Source organism: Aythya ferina, assembly GCF_964211825.1.
Source record: "Aythya ferina genome assembly, chromosome: Z".
NCBI classification, from domain to species: Eukaryota; Metazoa; Chordata; class Aves; order Anseriformes; family Anatidae; genus Aythya; species Aythya ferina.
In genome coordinates, this window is record NC_140299.1 from 39244555 (window position 1) to 39269333 (window position 24779).

The window sequence follows — 24779 nt, forward strand, 5'->3', positions numbered from 1 at the left end:
GTGTAGTGCTTTGGACAGTGAGCATAAAATAAGAGACAAAGTCCCTACTGGAATGGAAAAGATCATATATATGCTAATTCACACATTATTAAGAAAAATTATGATGATAATAATAACAAAGGGATAAGTGAACACAACATAAGCTGTATCATCTAAACGTTTTCTTCTCTTCATGATGTTTATGCACAAGAGATATTTGGCCACCAAGGTAGCAGAAACTTTATGTCTTCAGCATGCACTAAGGTAACTGTTTGAAAGCATAATGACAAGGGGAGCACATGGAACTAAAAACCACCTCTTTATAAATATCCCTATAAATAAATATCCCCATAAATATAAGCTTTTATCATAGCTTTAGTTGAGTAACTGTTTAGTCTAATATACATCCAAGATCCCCAAAATATTTTAAAATACTTTATTTTTTCTACAATGGTAAGACTTGTAGCTTAAGCTGAAATGTCACCTTTTTAACTGTATGAATAAGAAAATAAGACACACACCTACTTGTGATGATGACTATTATCATAGAGAAGTAGTGTTTGCACAAAAGTCCCCCCAGAAGTAATCTCAGTGTCTTCATGAACCAGTTCTTGAAGGGTTGAACTCCAAAAGAGTCAATAAAAGAGTCATGAAACTGTGAATAAATAAATTAACTAATAAATAGAAGAGAGGGTGTTGTATTGTAGGCCTTTATCAAAGAAGCATCGAGTTTTTCCTGAAATAAATGTTACCTTGTACACAATTTCCCTACAGGCATGAAGATAGGAAAAAATTCTTCATTGAAAGGGTTGTGGAGTATTAGAACAGGCTGTCCCATTAAGTGGTTGAGTCACCATCCTTGAACATATTTAAAAGACAGGTAGATGTGGTGCTTAAAGATGTGGTTTAATGGTAGACTTGGCAGTGCTAGATTAACTGTTGACTTGATGATCTTAGAGGTCTTAGAGAGAAGAGGAAAGGAAAGGAAATCAGAAATTTTCTTTACTCCTGTCCTTCATGATATCCTTGTCTCTAAAGTGAAGAGACCTGTATTTGATGGATGGACCACTTGCTGAATAAGAAATTGTTTGGATGGTTGCACTCAAAGGGTGCACTTAATGTATCAATGCCCATATGGAGATCAGAGATGGTGTTCCTTCGGGGTCAGTACTGGGACCAATTTGTCAATGACACCAAGCTGTGAGGTGTGGTTGACATACTGGAGGGGAGGGATGCCATCTAGAGGGACCTGGACAGCCTTGAGAGGTGATTCTGGGCAAACCTCGAGAGGTTCAACAAGGCCAAATGCATGCAAGGTCCTGCATGGGGCAATCCCATAAATCCCACAAATACAGGTTGGGTAGAGAGTGGATTGAGAACAGCCCTGATGAGAAGGATCTGGGGGTGGTGGTTAGTGAGAAGCTCAATATGAGCTGGCAGTGTGCACTTGCAGTCTCAGAAAGACAGCCAAATCCTGGGTTGCATCAAAAGCAGCATGATCAAGGGAGGTGATTCTCCCTCTCTACTCTGCTCTTGTGCGACCCCACCTGAACTACTGCATGAAGTTCTGGGGCCCCCAGCACAAGAAGGACCTGTTGGAGTGAATGAATTTGATCAAAGGACTGGAGCACGACTCTAATGAAGACAGGCTGAGGGAGCTGGGGTAGTTCAGCTTGTAGAAGGCTCCAGGGAGACCCAATAGTGGCCTTCCAAATACTAACAAATACTAACAAATAAAGCAGGCATAAAGAAAAGCTGGGGAGGGACTCTTTGTCAGGGAGTGCAGTGACAGGACTAGGAGCAAGAGTTTTAAGCTTAAAAAAAAAAAAAAAAAAAAAAAAAAAAAAAAAAAGTAGGTTTAGATTAGATATAAGGAAGAAATTCTTAATTCAGAGGGTGGTGAGGCATTGTAACATGTTACCCAGAGAAGTTGTGAATCCTTGGAAGTATTTAAAGCCAGGTTGGAAGGTTGGATGGGGCTTTGAGCCAGTAAGTCTGGTGGAAGCTTTCCCTGCCCATTGTAGGGGGATTGGAATTCAATGATCTTTGAGGTCCCTTCCAATCCAAACTATTCTATGATTCTGGAACTGTAATAAATGTGAGCTCTTTCTACTCAGGTGTACAATATTTCCTTCAACCCATCTTGTCACTAAAAAATAGAGAAGTGGAAATCTCTTATGTTCTCCTTTTGTGAGTTTTTGTGAATGGAAGTGTAAACTCCCTTTCCAGCTAAAGGCACTAAAACCTGCTATACCGTAGAGCCAAACTGAAATGTGCTTGGCATATGTTGTATTTTGTGGTGAACCTGGGGGAGAGGGAGAGATATTGGCTTCATCCAGCAAAACATTTGTCATCTGTTTTTTTCTAACCACAAAGGTAAAAGTCTTTATTCCACTAACAATTCAGAAGGTCCAGAAAACAGCACTGAATTTCAGTTTAATTGTACTATTTCTTTTTAGCTTTCCTTAATAGTTTAGGGGAAAGGCAGGAACAAGCTACCAGCCACAGCAAAGCAAAGAGTAATATTGCAGGCTAGATCATGTCCTCTGTTATGATCGCAGAAAAAAGCTCAGCAATTCTCATTAACATTTGATTTAAATTTAAATTATTTTTTTAATCAAATTAACATTTGATTAAACATTTGTGGTTGACAACAGTACTAGGAGAAGTATAAGATACATTTTTTCTTTTGTATTGAAGAAACACAGCATACCAGTCCCTGCACAGCTGATGCTAGTATGTCAAAAATTCTTTTTAATGATCTATCTGAGAAAAACAAAAACAAAAACAAAACAAAAAAAAACTTTGAGAAGTTAATGACAAGAATGTTTGCAAGGCTGTCCAGATGTTCCACTTCAACACATGCAATTGAGCAAAGCTGGAACATTGTTAAGTTGCAGTTAATGAGCTAGAAGAATTGTTATCAGTGTATGCTGCTTTCATTCCTGCAATATCTTTTCATTTAGATTGATAAGGAGCAGTTTCAAAAAATCCTGGAGCTAATTGAGAGTGGGAAAAAAGAAGGAGCCAAACTGGAATGTGGAGGAGGTCCATGGGGAGACAAAGGTTACTTCATCCAGCCCACAGTTTTTTCTAATGTTACAGATGATATGCGCATCGCCAAAGAAGAGGTAAAGAAATTCTTGGCAGTCTATACTTTCACTGGAGATTGTCTGTTTAAATTTCTGTACAAAATATCCATTTAGAAGGTCAAGTGGTTGCATAAAAATGTTCCCAGTAAATCTGTCGTTCCAGCCTGGTGTTGTTTAAAATCCTTTTCTTGGTTTCTTATGCCATTTCACCAACTCAGTGGAGGTGAGAGAGAGGAGTGTGAGGCTGGTCTGCCAACAAAGGCTCCAGCTTAAGCTGATAGGAGTCAAGAACTGTTAAGGCTGGGACTGTTAATAACATCACCCCATACTACCCATGTCTCAGATATCAGAGTCATGGTAACCTGTAACTCTGAAACAAACCTTGAAAGAGTTTGTGAACTCTTCACTCCTTAAGGAGCCACTCAGGTTGTGGTTTTGACACAAATGTGCCAAAGAGTTATTTTGCAACGAGAAAAGACTTAGGTTGTGCTTCCACATGCATTTTGCCTGGTAACAATTTCAACAAAGCAAAGTTTTGCCTCTGCAGGGTTATTTAACCTGGATCCATTTGCAGAAGTGCCCGTACAGTATTGAGAAGCTTGTGCTAAACCAATTAAGGGGGTGTTGCCAGGACAGCAATGACCAGCTGGAAGGAACCAGAGTGTTAGGACAGCAGATCTGCTTTTCTCTTGAGAAAACAGTCCTGTAAAAACATCCCCAGAGTGCAGTTATGATCTCTTTTTTTGTTTGTTGTTGTGGTTGCTGTTGTTGGTTGCTTGCTTTGTTTTTTTTTTGTTTGTTTGTTTGTTTGTTGTTGTTGTTGTTGTTGTCTTTTTTTTTTTTCTTTACATTCATCCTGATTAATAATGGGTGCAACTGGTGTCCATTATAATTCTCACTAGAAACTCCTTCAAAACTGTCAGAAATCTAGGTGCTACTTTTTGCAGCCAGCAATACTGCTGCTACATTCTACTGAACATACCTTCATGTTAAAATGAACAAACAGCAGAGCATTAAGATCTGATTGCAAAGCAAACAAAAATAGGAGAGAGCTGCCCAAGCAGTAATTTCAGTTATTCCTTTTGTAGGAATTCCTGAATGGTAGGTAGGAGATGGTAGGTAGGCACAGAGATGTTTCCTTCAGGTCAATAGTACAACAAGAACAGAGCCTCTCATGTTATTTTGAATCTATTGAATAATAAACCTCCATAAAGCCAAGGCAATTTAAAGAATATTTGGGTTGTGAGAGAACGTTCTTCTGATCTATGTAAATCATACCATACAAGTCCAGTGAGAAAGTATCATTAAACACTTTCAAGGAAAATCAGGTGGAAAACTCAATCTGTGGGAAAAAGAATAATTAGATATGGTAGCACCCCCCTGCCTACACAGCATTACCACTGGGTAATTTTATTTTATTTTTTTTTTCTCCACAAGAGGTTAACTTCATTTGCTGCAGGCTAAAAAAATCTTACCTTCATGTTAATTTATAATCTTTTTTAGACCTCTGTTTTAAAGGTATCTTCTTGACCAAATTAATTTTGGAATAAGGCTGTCTGACAACAACAACAAGTTGTATTAAATATTTATTATTTTTAACAATATTAGTCCACTTCATATGTTTATGTGTGTTTGAAACAGATATTTGGACCTGTTCAACAAATTATGAAGTTTAAAACTGTAGATGAAGTTATCAAGAGGGCAAATAATACTAGTTATGGCTTAGCAGCAGCAGTTTTTACCAAAGACATTGATAAAGCACTGACATTTGCAGCTGCTCTTCAAGCTGGGACAGTATGGTAAGTCATAACTTATTTAATTCTTCCCTCAGACCTACAGGAGACAATGACAGTAATTGTAGGACATTTTAACACTTCTTTGGGGGCATACTTTTGTATTTCCATTCTTTGTCACCTTTAGATAGGTAGGTTAGTGCCATCCTCCTCTGACTCTCTTCCCCTCACCTTTCCATTCTTAATGTGCTACTAGAAAAATATTTCTTCTAAGTCTTCATGCAGTTGTCCTGTAAACTTAGTCTGGAAAAAAAAAATACAGTAAGAGTACTGCTTTACTTTTCATTCAGGATCTGGGGATACCCCAATATATTCTCAAATTACAGGGATCATTTTCTGTAATGTGCAAAGAAATCCATTATTTGAAGTTGCTTGTTCATTAACCTGTGAAGAGTATCCTCCTGTAGTAGAAAAGATTAATAAAATGTGGTTGAGAAATGGAAAAAATCACAAGAGGGGGAAAGAATTGTTTCAAGTAAGAAGATATCAAGGGAAACTATAAGGCTGAAAAAGCAGCCAATGAAGCTGCCATGCAGAAATACATGTAGAAAAGAAAGAGACCACCTACATGGGTCCAGAAAGGCAAAGTCTGAGAGAAACAATACTGAAAGATGAAGGAATTGACCATTTCCTTGTGGAGCCTGTTCCAATGTCCAAACACCCTCTCAGTGAAGAATCTTTTCCTAATATCTAATATCCTGAAACCAGGAGGCTGGCAGTTGGAGAAATTATAAGATATGAAAATAAAGAATATCTGATTTGACAAAGTTGCAAGACAGAAAGAACTTCTCATCTATGGAGTAGAATGTACATTCTGGCAAAAATATTCATGCTACAAAGTCTCCTATGAAATTCCATTCTCACTTATTGTATTTTTGTTCTCAACCATAGCACAGAATATCGCTTAACATTGAGAAGAATCAAACAAAACTTCCAAAATGGATATCGAAGTGACGCCGAATTTACCTAATTAATTAGGCTCATTAACTAGGAAGGAGATTTACTATAACTATTAACAGAAAGATAAGTGTCACTCTGCTTGTAGGCCCTTGATCAATGTTAGAGCCCTGGTCATAGTAATGTATTATCCGGTAATGCTTTGTGTTTTTTTTTCAGTCTTGAAATACATGTACTTTTGCAAATATATTGCTCGTATATAGTTTGTGAATATCACCACAGGTTTAATACATTTCATGGAACAGCATTGATTTTTCAGAAGTGAATAAACTTGTTCCACAATGTGGAACACTAAAGTCATTTTCCTGTTCTTCCAGGGTTAATTGTTATAGTGCAATGTCTGCTCAGTGTCCTTTTGGAGGATTTAAGATGTCAGGAAATGGACGAGAAATGTGAGTAAATGTTTTTTAAACTGTAGATTCACAGGAAGTACAAAATGAAGTTCTAAAAACAACATTCACAACTAGGATGCTCTATTTGATTTATTTGATTTTGAGGCCTACTTTGTAGCCTCGCAGGCCACACACTGTCAGACACAATGTCAAGCAAAGAATTCCTCTATGAAACCAATAAGAAAATTGCTTAGATACAAATCTTTCCAAAATGATTGCATTTAATATTTTTCAGTCTACTAACATACAAAACTGATCCTCATGTTTATGGTGTACAGTTTTTCCATAAATATAGAAAGTGTAATTTCCATGAATATATTTAACTATAGATACAGTTCACACATAGTTTATGGAATCCCCTTTAAATGCTCCTTGAAAGGTCTGTACAGCTTGGATAAATGTAATGACAGAAATAACCCTGTATAGTCTTCAGACTTTTTTTTTTTTTTTTTTTTTTTTTTTTCCCCCAAAGAAGTGGGAAAAAAAATGAAATATGCAGAAATGAAAAGCTAATCAAATTGGTTCAAACTTTTAAGGTTTAATCCAGGTTCAATTTGAATCATGTGCTGTTTTCCTGTATTCATTATGATTTTCATATTAATAATGGATAATGTGTTACGCTGTTTAATATCATACATGTTTGTTACATTATGTAACATTTTGTTTTCTGAGTTTTTGGAACATAAATCATAAGCAGTCATATAATCTGTGACTAAGAATGAAATTATTTTTAAAGCAAAGGATACAAATCAGAACATATATGTTTTTCCTGACATTATGCCAACTGCAAAGCACTTTTACTGAGTAACTGAACCAATTAAAAATTATATGTGCAAATGAAATACATTAGTGCTTTCCCTCTCTCCTCTCTCCCCCTCTCTCTCTCTTTTTATTTTTTTTTTTTTTTTCTTAAGAGAGTTAAGTTTTGGGTTTTTATGCCACTGCATCAAATCTGCTCCTGATGATAAAGTTCCAACAGACTTCAAAGGAAACAGTTATGAAAATGTTGAGAGCTTTAGAAAATGTCAAAATGGAAAATAAATAAATAAATAACCACCACATTTTTGCCGTTACTAACACAGACTGTTTTGTATTTGCTGATTGCCAAAAATCGGAAAATGATTCTGGACTGCTGACTTTTGCAGAAGTATTTTGATGATCTATTCGCTGAAAATAACAGGAAAACAATAATATGCTATCATAAAAATTAATAATCTCTGTATCAGTTAAGGTACTCAGCTTTTGTGTAAATGAAGTTTTCCTCATGCTGTTGAAAATCAAAATTTGTTCTGCTAAAAGGTGAGAATGGGATAGACATGCAATTTTTCCATGGAAAAAGGAAATTTTATAAATATGTGGGAATCATTTGTAGGAGCAGCAGAAGTATGTGTGAAGCAATTTCACTGAAATAATCAGGAAGTCATCATGTCAAACCATTGATTTCCTTGAAACCCAGAATAAAAATAGCTGTATAATTATTGGAATAATAATGCCATTATGAAGTAAAATACATATTAAAAGAATGCCTCTTCAAAATAATATGAAAAAGAGAATCAGTAATAGTTTTCCTACAACACAGAGTCCTGGTTTTTCTTTTGTATACATATGTACTAAGATGGCTGTGGGAACTGGATGGCATTGTACTGTAAAAACCTTGTGTTCCATAAAACAGTCGATTATGTCTAAATGGTTTGTCTATGACAACTGCCAAACAGCCAGGCATACAAGTAAGATTCATCATATAAAACTTGAAGGTGAAATTATGCTAATGACATGCCAGTGAGATTTAAGTATTTTTTACTGTCTGGGAGATTTCACAGTGGATTAATTATGTCTCCCACTTACTTGAGATGAAGTCCCTATTTTCTGACTCTGAAAAAAATCTTGACAGCAGAGGAAGGCTTTTTCAAAAGACTTGATGAGCATGCTTGTAAAGACCACAAAACGCAGTACAGAAATGAACTAAATTGATTAAACACCATTCTTTTGCACAGAAACGAAACTATACTCTCTCACACTTTTCCCAGGAGACAATTGCTGCAGCTTTTCAAAAGGCATCCAGCAGTAGTCTAGCTGCACAGATGTCTTCCAAGTATGTTCAGTATCCTTGTTAAACATCTGGCCAATTGCACAGCACCAATAGAAAATACCATCAAGGACATAACTCATATAAAAAGCATTAACCTAAGTATGCCTCTTTGTTCTGTTTTATCTAGGGGAGAATACGGCCTTCATGAATACACAGAAGTTAAGACTGTCACTATCAAAATCCCACAGAAGAACTCATAATGCTGCTTGAGGTGCAGTGTGTCTTCTTCTTGAATCTGAAAAATGTATTTGAATTCTGAAAAGTTTTATATACCAGATTATTCATTAGCCTTTTTGCTTTCTGATTGTAAAAGAGAACCTTGCTTACATTAGCAATATAAAGAATAATATAGAAAATTTTAACATGATTAACTGAGAAAGGGAAACTTTAATGTTTGGAACGTGACTAATGTCTTTTTAAATCTGTATTAAGAAAAAATTATTTTTTATTTTCAGTGGGAGCTCTCTGTAGTGCTATGGAAACATTTCTTTTCCAATATATCTTGCAGGTACCATTTAAATTTATGTGGTCTTCTACATGTTAGATGCTAAGCTGTCCTTTCTTCGTGGCCTTAACAAAAGCACTTATAAGTAACTAACTAGCAGATAGATAATTTTCTTTGTCTTTCAAAAATAGTAGACATATTTCTTACACTGCTGAATTTGTTCATCATATTGATTACTACACAAATGTAATCTGGATAATATTAAACAGTATTAAAATAGATCTTCAAAACATTACTGATTTTTCATTAGTCTTTTATATCACATTCATTTACCACTGTGCACTACATAGCACATATTTTATATCCTTAAATAAGAACTACTATCTCAATTGTACGTTTAGGTCATTGGAAGTATATTACATTGGCTATATGGAGACTAAACTCCCTAATTCTTCATAAGTATTATCAACGGAAAAATATGAATATACAGAACACTGGCCTATTTGCAAAAGATTGAGCTTGGCTTTTTGGTATAAAACTTTGGTTTATGTATATCTAAAGTCTTAAAGTCTTTAAAAGTCTTTAAAAGACTTTAAGTCTTAACTTTTTTGGAGGTCTTTTAAAGCCTTGTTAAGACAAACAAGAAACACAGAAGAGAAAGGATCTTCCCCCACCCCCACTCCCCCTTTTTGCTCCTCTAGTTCATTTTTTTCCCCTCATCTTTTTTCCTCAAACTTTTGCCTTTTTTTTTTTTTTTCACATATATATAATTATATATACATACATTACATACATATATATTTTTACTTATTCTCATTAGTCCCTCATCAGACATACAGATCTCAAGCTGATCAAAACTTCAAAAGGTCCTTCAGTCTGTGCAGCTTCATTGTCCAGTAATTCTCTACTAGCTCAGCCATCAACACCCTCTGACAGCTGCTAACCATCAGCAGCAACCAGGAAAAAATCTGTCTGCAGACACCACCTACAGAAGTTGCATAGCCTGCTGCTCATAAAGTCATATTTTGTTTAAGCCTCACTGAAGTCTAGTTCACCTCTTGTTAGAGTCAGCCGTGCATACAACCTTACAGACTTATTTACAGGCTCTGACCACTAGTAAGAATATAGCACACCACAAAGTGCCACATATCAGCAAGAAAAAATCTCATTAGCCATGGCAAATAAACACTCCTGATTCCATATCATGAAACAGGGAACAAAATAACAGAAAAAGAAAAGGAAATACTGAATCAAAAGTAAAAAATGTACTGTGTCAATATGTGCTGTGTACTGATCAACAGAGATTTTTCAGCAAAGGAAAGCATAGAGAAAGACAAAAATCAAAATAAAAGCAAAATTAGGGAAAAAAAAAAAAAGTAGAAAAAAAAAATCCTAAATAGATACGGTGCACAGAAGGGAGAAAGAAAAAAAAAAAAAAAAAAAAAAAAAAGAGAGAAAAAAATGCAGAAACACTTTAAAAGCAACAAGGACCACAGTACTACATAACATATGGATTCAGTGAAAAATATTTGAAAGAAATATTTGAAAGAAATGGAAAACATAATGTAGAAGATGTACAGGGTTTTATAAATCTCTTGCTGTCCAAATTCTGTTTTTGCTGAAGTCAGTTATGGAAGTCCAAATGGGGGATAAATAAGTCAAATGACAGTAAGTCTGCATATGTAGTTTTTTCTGGATCAACAGTGAATTTCTTAAGTGATTTTCCTGATTATCCCCACCTATCTTCTTTGGTTCACATGAATGAGCAATACAGGGTAGCACAACTAGATGTCTTTTGAATGACACTAAACCAGAAAATGCTCACTTGTGTTATGTCTGACATAGCACTGTCATTCAAGCTCTAACATCCGTTCAGCTCATAGAACCAGATTAGCACTAGTCTGAAGCAACTCATATCTGAATTTGTATAGTGTGGGCAGTTTGTCCTTACCCTCCTACAGGGTCGTTTGGCAGCATAGGACAGCAAATTCAGTCCTACTCGGCTATGCTGTCTTCTATTGCAAGCACAGGCAAAGAATGACTTTGAAGTTGTGGAGTCACCATCCCTGGGTGTGTTTAAGGAAAGGCTGGACTTGATACTTAGGGATATGATTTAGTGAGTGAGAGTCCTCGTATGGTGATGGTTGGACCATCTTGGATCCTGGAGGTCTTTTCCAACCCTAGTGATACTAAGGGGAGACAAGAGGAAGATGTATGAGGAGCAGCTAAGGTTACTTGGCCTGTTCAGCCTGGAAAAGAGGAGGCTGAGGGGAGACCTCATTGCAGTGTACAGCTTCCTCGCGAGGGGGAGTGGAGGGGCAGGCGCCAACCTATTCTCTTTAATCACCAGTGATAGGATCCACGGGAATGGTGTCAAGCTGAGGCAGGGGTGGTTTAGGCTAGATATCAGGAAGTGGTTCTTCACCGAGAGGGTGGTCACACACTGGAACAGGCTCCCCAGGGAAGTAGTCACTGCACCAGGCCTGTCTGAATTTAAGAACTGATTGGACTGTGCACTTAGTCACGTAGTCTAAACTCTTGGGTAGACCTGTGTGGTGCCAGGAGTTGGACTCAATGATCTTTATGGGTTCCTTCCAACTCAGGATATTCTATGATTCTATGATTCTATGAATCTTTGATTCTATGATTATATGAAATGTAACCCAAGGAAAGGAAAAAACAAACAAACAAACAACAATAAAACAGATAAATACTGGGATATACGAAAAGTACCAACTCTGCCCTTGAATGCATGCACATTTTATTTCTTACAATGCCCAAACAATATATATATAGTTCTCCAAAATATTGAAAATCTGGTTTACTTCTTATTTGACAATCTCTCATTTATCTGCAGGCAAAAGAAAGATGGTGATGTTCCTGTTTTGTAAATCTAAATGGTTTAATATGATCAAAATGTAACATCTAGTAATGTCTTTAAGTTCTCATTTTTGCAAAAGTATTGAGTAAAAGAAGTGTGTCCATGTGTATATTGTGCATGAAAATGAAGGCAAAAACTGCCATTAACCAAGGTGAAACACCCAACTTTTTCATCAGAGCAAAGTATATCTTTGGGTTAATCTGATGACACACTGACATTTTTCCCAAGAGATGACAAAGTAAAGAGATACACCTTTTGGCATCTGATAGGTTTCAGGAATTCAATATGTGTGTTTGTCTAAAGTACTTGAAATATGATTAGGGTAGGCACACCAAGGCCTCAATAAGTTGCATAGTCCTGTTTGCATAACAAGAGAAAATCAGTTCACAGTGCTTGACAAGAATGTACAATCCAAAGAATTTCAGAAATATGGTCCCAATTTTTCCTCAACCACCTAGTTATTAATACATAGGACAGGAGTGGATTTCTCTCCACAATGCACACACTGTTAATACTAATACAATCTGTCTGTAAACACACTCTCACACACACACAGACACACACATTTAAATGTGTTTTACCAATGAGTCTTTTCACAATTAAGAGTGTTCATAGCAGGGGCTATAGCACTAAATATTTCATTTATCTCAAGGCGAAATATCATTTCTTTCTTTGCATCATGCATGCATATGGTATGAAGGTTTGTGATTACCCAGTCAGGAAAGGAATAAATAAGATTTTAAACTCTGCAAATATTACACAGGTAATTAATGAGGCCCTTTCTTTCTGGGCTTGAATCACTATCATGTTACACTTCTAATATGCCAAAGCAGCACCATTCAAATTTACTAGGATGAAAGATGAGAACAGCAATAGTTGATCTCTCTACAAACATTGCTCATAATGTTAGTGAAATTGTGTTCAGCATTTCACAGAGAATAAAAATTAACAAGAGGTGTGAACTTGCTGCACTTTCTTCTAGAGCTTCTGAAAACTGACTCTTGCAGTCAGTAGAAACTACTAAAGATATGTTTTATGTTTGGATTGAAACAGTGATATTTTTAGTATAGTTCTCCAAAACAGTGGGTGCCTAAGTAAAAAATCTACAATAAAATCCCAGAAGAACTGGACAGGATGATTTCATTCACAGATCAAAACTTTCTGTCCCATTAACATTATTGAATACACAGTTAATTCTGTGAGGAATTCAGGAAAATTGGAAGTATGACCAGGGACATGCTTTTGCAGATTTCTTGGAAAGTTATCAGATCCAGGCTACTTTACACCATGTCTTTACAGCAAGTCTTAGAAACATAAGGTCTATAAAGTCACTGTCTTGCCATGATGGAAGCCATCCCTCCCTGCTTCTGCCCCCAGTGTGCTAATTTTAAAAAGGAGGAAGGCTATTGAACAACAACAGCAGGATAGAGAGACCCTTAGGCTATTTCAGTCAAAACAGTGAAGCTGTAAGGAATTCTCATTCTGTCTCAAGAAAGAAAATTACTGATAATCCTTGACTGTCAGATATTCAGGTCTTAAGACAGTCAGGAGAAGATATGGAAAAAGTATTCAGAGCAAGAAAGGCATCTGGCTTGGATAAGGAGTGAAAATTCCCTGATGAAGTAGGTTTTAGGGAGGAATTTGAAAGATGTGAGACCTTGGCAAGTAATGAGTTTTGAGGGGAGGAGAGTAGGATCTGGGACACAAAAGATAAGTGCAGAAAACACAAGTGCAAGAAAAAGAGTGGGAAAGAAAGGGAGGAATGATAGAAATACAAGGAGTGCAAGAAGGATTGAAAATAAAGAAGTAAAGCTGCAGGTCACCTTGAGATTTTGTAAGATCTCACTGCAATTCTGTAAGAGTTCATATGAAGAGCTTTAATGGATGAAGTTTTTCCTAAACTCCATCCACATGTCCCTGTCACCGTGTTTGCTGTCAGATTGTATTTGTACTGCCTGATCCTCCTGCTCTCCTTGTTATCATCCATTTCTCTTAGTGTTAAAGCTGTCTTCCATTTATCTTTCTACTGAAAACAGAGATTTAAGGAACTCCTTATTAGGAAGGTCCCCTTAAAAATAAAGAGTCAAAGAAGAACCTCTGAAAAATTGGGAATAATAGTGTCTTGTGAACTTGGTGGGAGGCCTTAAGGATTCTTCTCAAGGCTGAATTATAACCTTTACTACACTGAGAGAAAAACAGTGCCTTGATGAATATACTTCTCTGGAAACAAAAGTTAAAGATCTGGAAGTACAACATAAACTGACTCAGACAAATAAAATGCTGCATAGTCTTGTAGGAAGGACATAAATCACTTATTGCATGAAATATTGGACAGGCATAGAGATCCAATAAACAGAACTGAGTATTAGGTGGTTTGACTGTTGAAATTCAAACTTGTGAAATAGTCCTCAAAGGGCAATGACAAAGATGATTCATACACAGAATAATAAACTGGACATGCAAGAGGAAAAGACCACAGCTGCTTTTATACATTGCTAGCTGGCATTGCAGAAAGATCTGGAAGATGTGTTAACCAAAATACAAGATTATTCAAAATATAAGAATGTTGTCCTGGATGGCAGCAGAATGTAAGTAGCAAACACTTCCAAGAAAAAAAAAAAAAAAAAAAAAAAAAAAAAAAAGAAAATTGCATAAGAGGCATTCAGAATCAAGAAAACCAGAAGAGACAGCAACAAGGAGGAGTTTTTGTTGTTGCTGTTGTTTAGTAATTTAGCTTATACATATCATATTGCTTATAGTTCTATGTGGAGTGTAGGGTGATGTCTAAATAATAGCACTATTGCTTGACAGTTACAAATGTTCAATATACCCCTTGCCAAGATGGCTGAAGACATAAAGAGCAATTTGACAGCTTCTGGCAAACATTTCAAGTTTTTATATAAAACACTGCAACAGAGCACAACCCTCTCACTGTCAGTGCAGAAAAAAATCATAGCCATGAGTACTTCTTTCATGGAATATTAAGAAACTTTGATAATATAACATGATCTACACAGCTCATATCCAGCTATGGCAAACAGGATAATGTCTTTGTATCATTGTACCTTGCCAAATAAGTATAGGCTATCAAAGCTTTACTTATTAGTTCCTAGAAGGATGTTGGTGACTCTTGTAATACAGATTTTATTTTCTTTCTGAATAAAGATCCTTATGAGACATAGCAACCATGCTAAGGACCAAGTAGCACACCATGTAGTGACAGTAAGAACAAGACTGCAAAATTTGAGCAATATTAGTGGTTTATTGTCATTGAAAGAAAAGAATGTCTGATGAGAAAAGAAGTGAACTAAACAGGAATAAACAAAGCTGTCTGCAAGTAGCTCTAATCAATAACTAAGAAAGACTTCATATGAGTGTGGAGAAAGAAAAGTGTTATGTGAACGTTGTGTTTGGACTCTAAATATGTCCAGTGATACACATAGACACATGCTACAGAACACTGACTTTGGACAAGCAGCATATATTGCTGAAAACTGTGCTTATTAGAGATCTGTCTGTTACTGATCCTGCTTCTCTGACGTTGTGGTTTTAGGGATCTAAGAAAAAAATAAAAATAAATAAAAAATAAAAGAATAAAAAAATAATAATAAAAAATAAAAAATTTAAAAAAAAATAAAAAATATTCTACAAGATCAGGTTAAACAGCAGAACAACAAAGAAGCTTTTGGGTACATGCTCAGTTGGTAGAGCATGAGACTCTTAATCTCAGGGTCTTGGATTCAAGTACCCACGTTGGTCCGCAAAGGACTGTTGTGGTTTAGTTTAACCCGGCCGGCAGCGAAACACCACACAGCTGTTCGCTCACCCTCCCCCATCCATGGGGGAGAGAAACGGGAAAGTGAAGCCTATGAGCTGAAATATAGACATTTTATTAAGACAGGAAAATAATAACAATAATAATGATAATAGTACTACTAATAATTATGTGCACAAAACAAGTGATTCACAATGCAATTGCTCACCACCCGCTGACCGATACCCAGCCTAACCCCAAGCAGTCCGGTCCCCCCACACCGTGGCTAGCCACCCCTATATATTGTTTAGCATGACCCCTTATGGTCATGCTAAATGAATGAATACCCCTTTGGAATGGGGTAACCCCTTTGGCCAGTTTGGGTCATCTGTCCTGGGTCTGTTCCCTCCCAGCTCCTGCTGCACCCCCAGCCTGCCCGTTGGCAGGACAGAATGAGAAGCTGAAAAGTCCTTGGCTTAGTGTAAGCACTTAGTGTAAGCACTGCTCTGCAATAATTAAAACATCAGCATGTTATCAGGATTCTTCTAATCCTAAACCAGAACATAGCACCCTACCATGTATTAGGAAGAAAGGTAACTCTGTCCTAACTGAAACCAGAACAGGTACAAAACCTCCTCTATATGTCAACTACTGTTCTTGAATGATCACAAATCAGAGGAACAGTCCTAACAAAGGTAAGAAGGCAGAGAAGAAAAGCACTTCCAGTTCACACACCTAAATTTAATCTCATTGAAATTCACATATAGTTTCTTTGCTAGTCTCCCCATAGGGCATCCAGCGTGCAATGGGAAAAGCAGTTAGGTTTCTCCTACTTCAACCTGCTTTTCTTGATATACATATTTCCCTGTGCAGCATGTCTATTTTCTCTGTTAACACCTCTATAATGAAGTTGTTTACTACAAAGTTAACTTTCACAATGAATGCCATAACTAATAACTTTAATATGATTGAGGAATACAATTGTGGAATTATTTACATGGGCAATTAGTTGTGGTATTATACAAATATTCAAAACAACCAGTCCTCTCTATAGACCTATAGAAACTTCACAGTCTGATAAACATCTTGTTTTGTATCTTGTATTTTGCTGATGTTGATGGGGAGGTTGGGTTTCTTTATGTTTATCTCTCAGCAAACAATTATAAGGAAACAGCTGACGCCGTTAACACTAAGGAGAGGTTAATCTTCACAAGGAAACATCCTGGAAACCTAAATGTTATGATCTACAAAGTAAGGTGTCTTTAGGGTGTGTGTTTCATTCACAGTATGTTTCCACATTTTGTCACTGTACCCCTGTTCAGAGAGGTCTTCATTATCCTTAACAAAAGGAAAAATGCCTATGGATTACTCCATTCCCTGATACAAGACTGATCATGTCAGACAGTATGTCGCTTTTGGAAGAATCACATACTTTTTTTTTTTTTTTTTTCTGTATGTGATTTACTAGCCATCACTAAACAAGGGAGATCTTTCAAAACCTTCAGCATATTATCTGTCACTTCTCTCTGCCTCCATGAACATAGAGACCAAATTGTTAACTTCCACTGGTTTATTCACTGCAAGAAACTGAACTACTTATGTATATGGATTTATATATGTCAGTTTTCTAACCTTATTTAATCAAATGATTAAAATTTTATGAGACATTTTTATTGCACATATTTAGTACCTATTTTACTTTTTTTTTCCTTGTTTTTCATATAAATACTTTGCTTACACACACACACACAAAATATATGTATATTTAAGTACTAATCCTGTGTCACTGACACATTATATTGAAGTCATTGTATTATGGAGTGTATTCACTAGAATAGAACACAGCAGAATTTTATTTCATAATGGAATGTTTTGAAAATTAAAAACCTTGACCTACAGGACAGATAAGAAAAAAATTACAGGTGTCTTATGAATGTCTTCTAGGTGTGAGGACACCAAACGTACCTGTCCAAATCAATTTCATGGCAGCTTCACTGTTACCTTCGTCTATTTCCCTAGCACACAATTATCTACCTGGTACAAAAGTGGGGTGAGTCAGTTTAACTTAGATTTTTTGAGTGTTTTTATGTCACCACCACAGCTGGAGAAAAAAGATTCACAGTTCATTAGCAGTTCTTTCATGACACACTGAGAGCTGTATGGGAGAAGCTATCTGTATACTAAAGTGATGAATTCCCCCTAACAGACTGAAACTTTCTATAACCACCAAATCTAATCAACTAATATTATTTTCAAAGGTTAAATTGGGCATTCTGCCCTTTCAATGCTGGCACTGACTTGTATACAACAGAGACCACCCTAAACATTCTATAACTTTTATACAAATTTCAGTGTCATCCACATAAGCAGCCTTTAAATTGAAGATTTCTGTGGTGTGATCTGTTGCTACCACTAATTTAGACAGCCCCGGATATCCATGTAACTCAGGTAAACATCTTCTGTTAGCATGGCTATGCTCTGAACAGAAGAACCAGTTATTCATTGTAGTCTGATCCTTTAGTGCCTCAGAATTGCTTGTGTGACATTACTGTTTTGACTTCCCAAAACATATTTTATCCGAAAGATGCATTTTAGCTCTTTAATTTTTAAACAAAACAAATGGACATCTTTAAAGCTAATCTTTCTCTTGAACGCTGCATAGAATAAATTATTTTGAAGGTGAGACTTTTAATAATGGCATTCAACCAGGGAAATGTATAACAAATGTGAGGACAGAAAGAAAAGCACACCAGTTGAGAGAATCCAGAAACAAGTTAAATATTTAAAACTAAAATTCTCATTGTATAAATAAGACATTACATGATTAAACAGAAAATATCTGTTTACTTTTTGGTCAATGTTCTCTCTGTGTGAAAACTTGCTGCTCTAAAGCACTGATGCACAAATCTGTGCGTGTATATGCCAGTATAAGTTTGCACATAGACTACAACCGCCTAGCAAAATCCATAATATCAAGGTCAAGTTTTGTTCATAATAATTAAAGGCATGAGGATTTCTTGGATGAGCAAGATGAAGAAGATTTTAAATTCCCAAAACTTTATTGGCTTAAGAAGTAAACATGGTAAAAATAAGCAGAAGTAAAGATATAAAGTAAATTAAGAATCCCTCCCAAGGAGAAACTTTATGGTAGCAGAAAAGTTATGAAAGTTAATAATGAGTTGATGTAGAAAAATACACTGAATCTTTTGCAGAGGCAGAAAGAAATGTCTCAAATGATGTAACAGGAAATAAAATCATCATATTAAATAATAAAATCATCATATATAAAAAATCATATTTTAGCATTTGAAAGACTGAAGTTTTCATTTCGTCATCTGAAATTGTCATTTAACTAAACATTTCATCCCATTTCATCCCATTTCATTTCATTTCATTTCATTTCATTTCATTTCATTTCATTTCATTTCATTTCATTTCATTTCATGTTTTTTTTTAAATTATATTTTATTATTATTATTATTATTATTATTATTATTATTATTATTATTATTATTATTATTATTATATTCATTGGTCATCTAATATGTCCAGCTCCTAAGCTTTTAACTCTTCCTTATATCTTTCCTTAAGGAATATATATACCAGGAGGCTAGAGATCCACATGGATATTAAAAATTTTTAATTCAGGAAAAAAAAAACGTATAGAAAAAACTCAGTATAAAGGAGATTAAGAGAATTCTTAGCTAGAATTAAAAAATCTAAAGGAAATGCAAGTACACATGGCAAAAAAGATATAGCGTGACACCCAAACTTCTGTAATTTTACAGTGGTGTTCTGTACTAAGCAAAGGAGAAGAAGCCATTTGAGAACCTATGTATCCAGGTTAGAGAAATGAATGTATTGACATTTAAGTTATATCTCATCTTCTTGTATTTTCTCCTTTATTGTTGATAGTTAAGAAACAGCAGTATACAAGAGCAGAGTCGTCTGCAGGTAACCTACTAATGAGTAGGAAGTCATTCAGCTTAATCTTTGTTGTAGATATTAGTGAGGATTTCAAGAAGGCATTAAACTGTGAAAAACTGTGATAAACTGTGTTTATCTGTGAAATCTGGCTCTAATGCTGTGACATTTGTGACAGATGGGTCTTGTTTTATCTTCACAGTAAACATACTTTTCCTTTGCCATAGTGCAAATGTAAATACTTTCTCCCTCAACATATCTATATATATGAAGAAAAACCTCCTGCAAAAAGAATACCTGCAGAAGGTTTTGGACAAAGAAAACATTCTAGCCTGAAGGAAGTGATGGCAGAACATTAATTTAACTTGCCTTAGTCAGTGAAATAGAAACACATAAATGTACAATTATATAGTTATTCTAGAACCATGAAGATTTTTATTTATTTATTTATTTATTAACCCAGGATTGAAATATTCTTTAATTATTTGTCGAGAAAAAAAAAAATCATGCTTTTTATACCACAATGCCACAGAAATTGTGTACAGAGCTACAGTTAAATTAAATTAAAGCAGTAGACATTTTTTTTTTTAATTTATTTATTCTTCAGTGAAATTCTTCCACAAACGCACTTGTGAACTTCCAAGAGACTGGCAAAATAACATGGAATTTTCCCTGCTCAAGCCTGAGATTTCTAACTCGAAGGTGCTCTGCTGCCTATGAACATTTCCAAGAGGTACCCTGAGATCTCAGAATCCAAGCCAGCCTAATAAGTACATTGAACTTAAATCTGCAACTAAAAAATAAAAAATCAATTGTGAACTAATAATCAATTATAAAATAGTAAGGAGTAACATTGCAGCTAAACATGGCACAGACTAGAGATCAGCTTCTCACATAGGCCCTATAATCAATGGGCTCTGGAGTCATTTTGGCTCACACACTGGTGTGAGGACTGCTTTGTTGCAAGTGGAACAGGATAAATGGAAAAAGAGCCATCTTCAGAGAAGGCTACTATACAAACATTTATTGAAGAGACAATGGTAAGAATCTGGTACCAGAGATTTGGAACTGGAGTTACATACAACAAAACCCATTCACTATCAGAACTCTAGAACAGAAAAAAGGGAGTACTGCCCTGACCATTCACAGTGTTAGTCATGCTCTACAGTACATACACACTTATAGCTAGTGGGTTTTAAGCCTGAATCTTACCTTTTTAATAACAAGATAATTTAGGTGTTGGAACAACTGAGTGAATTGGCATTTGACACTTGTATCAATCATGCCTTAATCATGTCTGCACATGCCCTAGTAGACCCAAATGTCAGGGAAACTTACTGATAGAAAGATCTTACACAGGAACTTCAAATAAATTCAGGAAAGGCAGCAAGAAAGAGAATACTCATTCTGAAATCCTCTCTATAAGCAATGGAAGTGGAAGTTAAATGCTTGTCTTTGTTGGTGGATACACCTCCTTAGTTTGTATCTCTCAGCTAAAGTGTATCTGATACATGAAAGGTGTACTCTAAGTCCTTGGCCATTCTGCAGATTGGTCACTTTGGATGGCCATGTATTCATTTACAAACACTAGAAAAAGAAGCCAAACTTCAATGGCAGTTTAAGCAGCACAATCTCCTGCAGTCTTGCTGTGGTAAAAGCAAAGTTCACCACATGTGCAGAGACATCACCTGACATATAGAATTCTGCTATATATCTTTGGCACATCATAAAACACCACAGGGAAATAGACCCACATAAGTAATAAAATATTGCTAGGAATGAATACAGTGTATAAAATTATCCTGGTAAAGGTCTTTTTTTGTATTTATATTTCCCTGGATTTTTTTTTCCTGCTTTTTTGCTTGCTGGATTCCCACACCATTTTAGTTTGTTTTTGATTCTTAGGAGACAAAAAAATTCCACATTGAACAGTGGCAGCTGGAGGTAAGGTGATATTTGTCTTTTATAGAATCACAAAATTCTTCGGGTTGGAATGAAAACTTAAAGATCATCATGTCCACACACACACACCCCACCATGGGTAGGGACATTCAATATGTCAGGTTACTCAAAACCCCATCCAACCTGAACACTTTCAATGATGAGACATGCACAACTTCTCCGGGTAACCTGTTCTAGTGCCTCTCTGCCTTCATAGTGAAGAATTTCTTCTTCTATCCATTCTAAACTTACACTATTGCAGTTCAGAACTATTGCTCCTTGCCATGTCACTACAAGCCCTAGTAAAAAGTCTTTCTCCATAATTCTTATAAGCCCTTTTTATGTATGGAAAAGACACAGTAAGGTCTCCCTGGATCTTTCTCTTCTCCAAGATGAACAACCCCAGCTCTCACAACCTTTCCTAACATGAGAGGTGTTCCAGAGGTGTTCTGTTCATTTTTTAGTGCAATGCTAGAGGTTGTCTATGGGAGAGTTATTTGTGACTGTATGTGTATTTGTTGTGGTTAAATGAAATACAGTGTAGGAATTAGATATGCCACTGCTCTGCATGACTGCATCTCTGCCATTCATTGCATTGGAAATAAGATCTCCACAGCTTCATACTCATGTTTTGTGTTAGAAGAGGAAAGAAGGGTATCAGAAAACAGAAAGATACTATTGTTCCTGTTCACCCATGATATAGGAAAAAGAAAAGGTTGGGGTGGGAGGAGGAGGGGGATTGAGATGTACCTTTAATTTCCCGCAGTGAAATTAAATCTCAATGCTTGAAGCTGTGCTTGACATATCTTCAGCTTGTGTGAGGCTGAACCATCTCTCTTCCATCTTATTCTTTTGTACTTTGTAAAATCCAAGACTCTTTTCATTAGTTTCTCTGAGTGTGAACTGTCTTTATTGTGGTATTTGGACTATTACAGATAGTTCATGAGATGGAATGCTGTTGAATTCCTTGTAATTGCTATCTTCCCTAAGGAGCTAACAGTTTGCAGTTTGACCGAATATCTTTGCTTAACAAAAACTTTTTCCAAATTATTCTGGATAAGACTTTTCTCTGTTTGAATATTACCATATATCTATGCATTCTACCAGCGAAATGTAAAATCATTGTTCAGTTACTTTACATATAACATGTTAATAATCCATCTTTTGACACGAAAACTAAAGAGTTTGCAGATTGGCTTCTTTATGTACTCATAAATAATGTTTACAGCTGTTTTCTTGAATGAATGTTACATATTGTCATGTTTGAAATGAGGAAACAGATAGAATATTTTGGCTTGCAATATACATATACATCAGAGTATGCTCATGATCTTTCCTTCAGCAATGCCATTTATGAAAACAGAAACAAATAAACTTATTCTTGCGTGGTTACACTAGCAGTTATTATATCTGAAATATACACAAATATTGGAAAGATATATTTTTTTTTCTACAGAATTTTCCCATGATCTGTTTCAGACAACCTATTAAATTATTTGTTTCCTTTTAAATAACCCCAGCACAACAAAACTTGTACTACTGGCACTAATCCAAAATTCAATAAATTTCTGGCATTCCCGTCAATTCTGCCTTCAATAAATTTCTGGCATTCCCGTCAATTCCCAGTTGATCTGAACCTCTACCTCTTTCATTAACTTTTAGAGGATCAAATGGTAGTGATTTATCTTTTTCTAAAGCAGCTGTTCACAGATACAAGACAGTATGTTATGTTATGGTGACCTCTGCTGGAGAATAGATCAAGGTACATGCATTTTTTATTATTATTTATTTATTAGGCAGTGAGAAAGTAAAAGAAACTTACAACATTTTTATTAGCATTTCTTCTTATGCATTTGAATACTAAATTAATTAATATCTGATGACACATATGAATGTGAAACTAATGGTTAAGTATTCACACACCTAGACATTCACTTTACTAAGATTCAGATATCCTAGTCGGATTTGCAGTAGCTCTGCAGTGGGAATCAAGCAAGCACATGAAAACGTTATACTACTCCAAAGAGTTTACAAATAGCCTAGATGGTGCAATCAGTAAGTCTGACCAGGAAAAATAGAAGAAAAGGAAGTAGATAGGCAGATGAAGCCAGTAGTAACAAAATTGCATATTTATTTATTTGTTTGTTTGTTTGTTTATTTTCCCATAGGTTAACATTAATTTCAGTTATGCGATTATTAAAGTGAGTACACAATGTTAAGCCATGATTCTGTAGTCACTGAATCTGTTTTATATATTCATGCTTAAATGCTAATTTAATATATGTAGCTATAGTGCATACTGATAAAGCAAACAGGGCAGAAGTCAAACTATGAGCAAAGTCCACTGTTAGTAAGAAGGAAAAGGAAAGAGCAAGATCTCAGGGTAGGATTGAAGGCTGAAAGAAAGACATGTAAGAATTCAAGGACACAAATTCAATAAACTCAGATACTGGCATGAAAAACATTATATATTTATCTTTCTTGAGTTAAAGCTGATAAACCTAATTCAATTAGGCTCAGACGTACCTTCTATTTTTTTTTAAAAAAAAAAAAAAAAAAAAAAAAGGTAATCAAAGCATTAATGAATGCTGTTCAGTAAGCATTAGAGTCATGCAGAACACAGCATATAGTCTATAAAGGTAAATCTACCCAACCTGGGCTTGTTTGAGTAAAAGAAGAAGTTGGTCCTTACTGCTTAATTAAATCTACTCTAAACCTGTGGTTTACTTTTATAATTATTATTATTTTGAATTTCTTAATATGTGAACTGTAAGACAGTGAGGTAAACTTACACCTTAAGCAAGGAAATATAATTCTAGTCTCTGACTCAATTCACTTCTGCTGTGAACTGTAATACAAAACAGCAGACAAGGAGCAAAAACAAGACTACCATAGCTTATTTCAATTGTTCATTAAAACAACTGGATTCTTCCTCCTGAGGATGAGCTGGGTACAAGTGCAGGGAAAGAAAAAACTATCTGGATGTGGGGATAATAATAATAATAATAATAAATAGAATGATTATATAATAATCTTTATGTTATTATATTTATAATATTATTGTTATTATTATTGTTGTTGTTTTTGTTGTTATTATTATTATATAAAGTCAGAGTTTCTTGGTCAAAAAACAGTCCTAAGAACTTCATTTGTTAAAATCATACACATTGCATTGAAAGGAAGGGAAAAAAAGAAATAACAGAAATATAAAAGCTATAAAAGAAATTATATAAACAAGACAGTAATCCCTCATATCTGATCCTCCTGTGTGAAAGTGGAGGAGATCTCACATGAGACCCAGACTGCCTAGTAGCACTCTTCTTTCACAATGTTGGTTAATCTCAGGGCACTTGCATTCCTACTTCAGCAGTGGTAACATCCCAGCATAGTTCCACTGATGTAATATGTATAGGATTATACACAGATATTGCAAGGCTCATGTTTCAGAGAAAACATATGGGACAATGCAGGAAGAATGAAGAGGAAACATAAAGATGCCTTCCCTGTCCCAAGCACAGGGCTGAATTGTGGC

General features: G+C 35.5%; 1 protein-coding gene across 1 annotated transcript in view; it reads left to right on the forward strand.

The window, feature by feature from the left end:
- The window catches only part of ALDH1A1 (aldehyde dehydrogenase 1 family member A1), a 37710-nt gene extending 28671 nt beyond the window's left edge, over positions 1 to 9039 (forward strand). Inside the window, exons 10-13 of the mRNA XM_084503841.1 lie at positions 2946 to 3110; positions 4713 to 4870; positions 6139 to 6213; positions 8430 to 9039. Of these exons, the coding sequence (XP_084359967.1) occupies positions 2946 to 3110; positions 4713 to 4870; positions 6139 to 6213; positions 8430 to 8502 (471 nt within the window). The 3' untranslated portion in view covers positions 8503 to 9039. The remainder of the gene's footprint in view (positions 1 to 2945; positions 3111 to 4712; positions 4871 to 6138; positions 6214 to 8429) is intronic.
- Positions 9040 to 24779: the final 15740 nt, after the last annotated feature.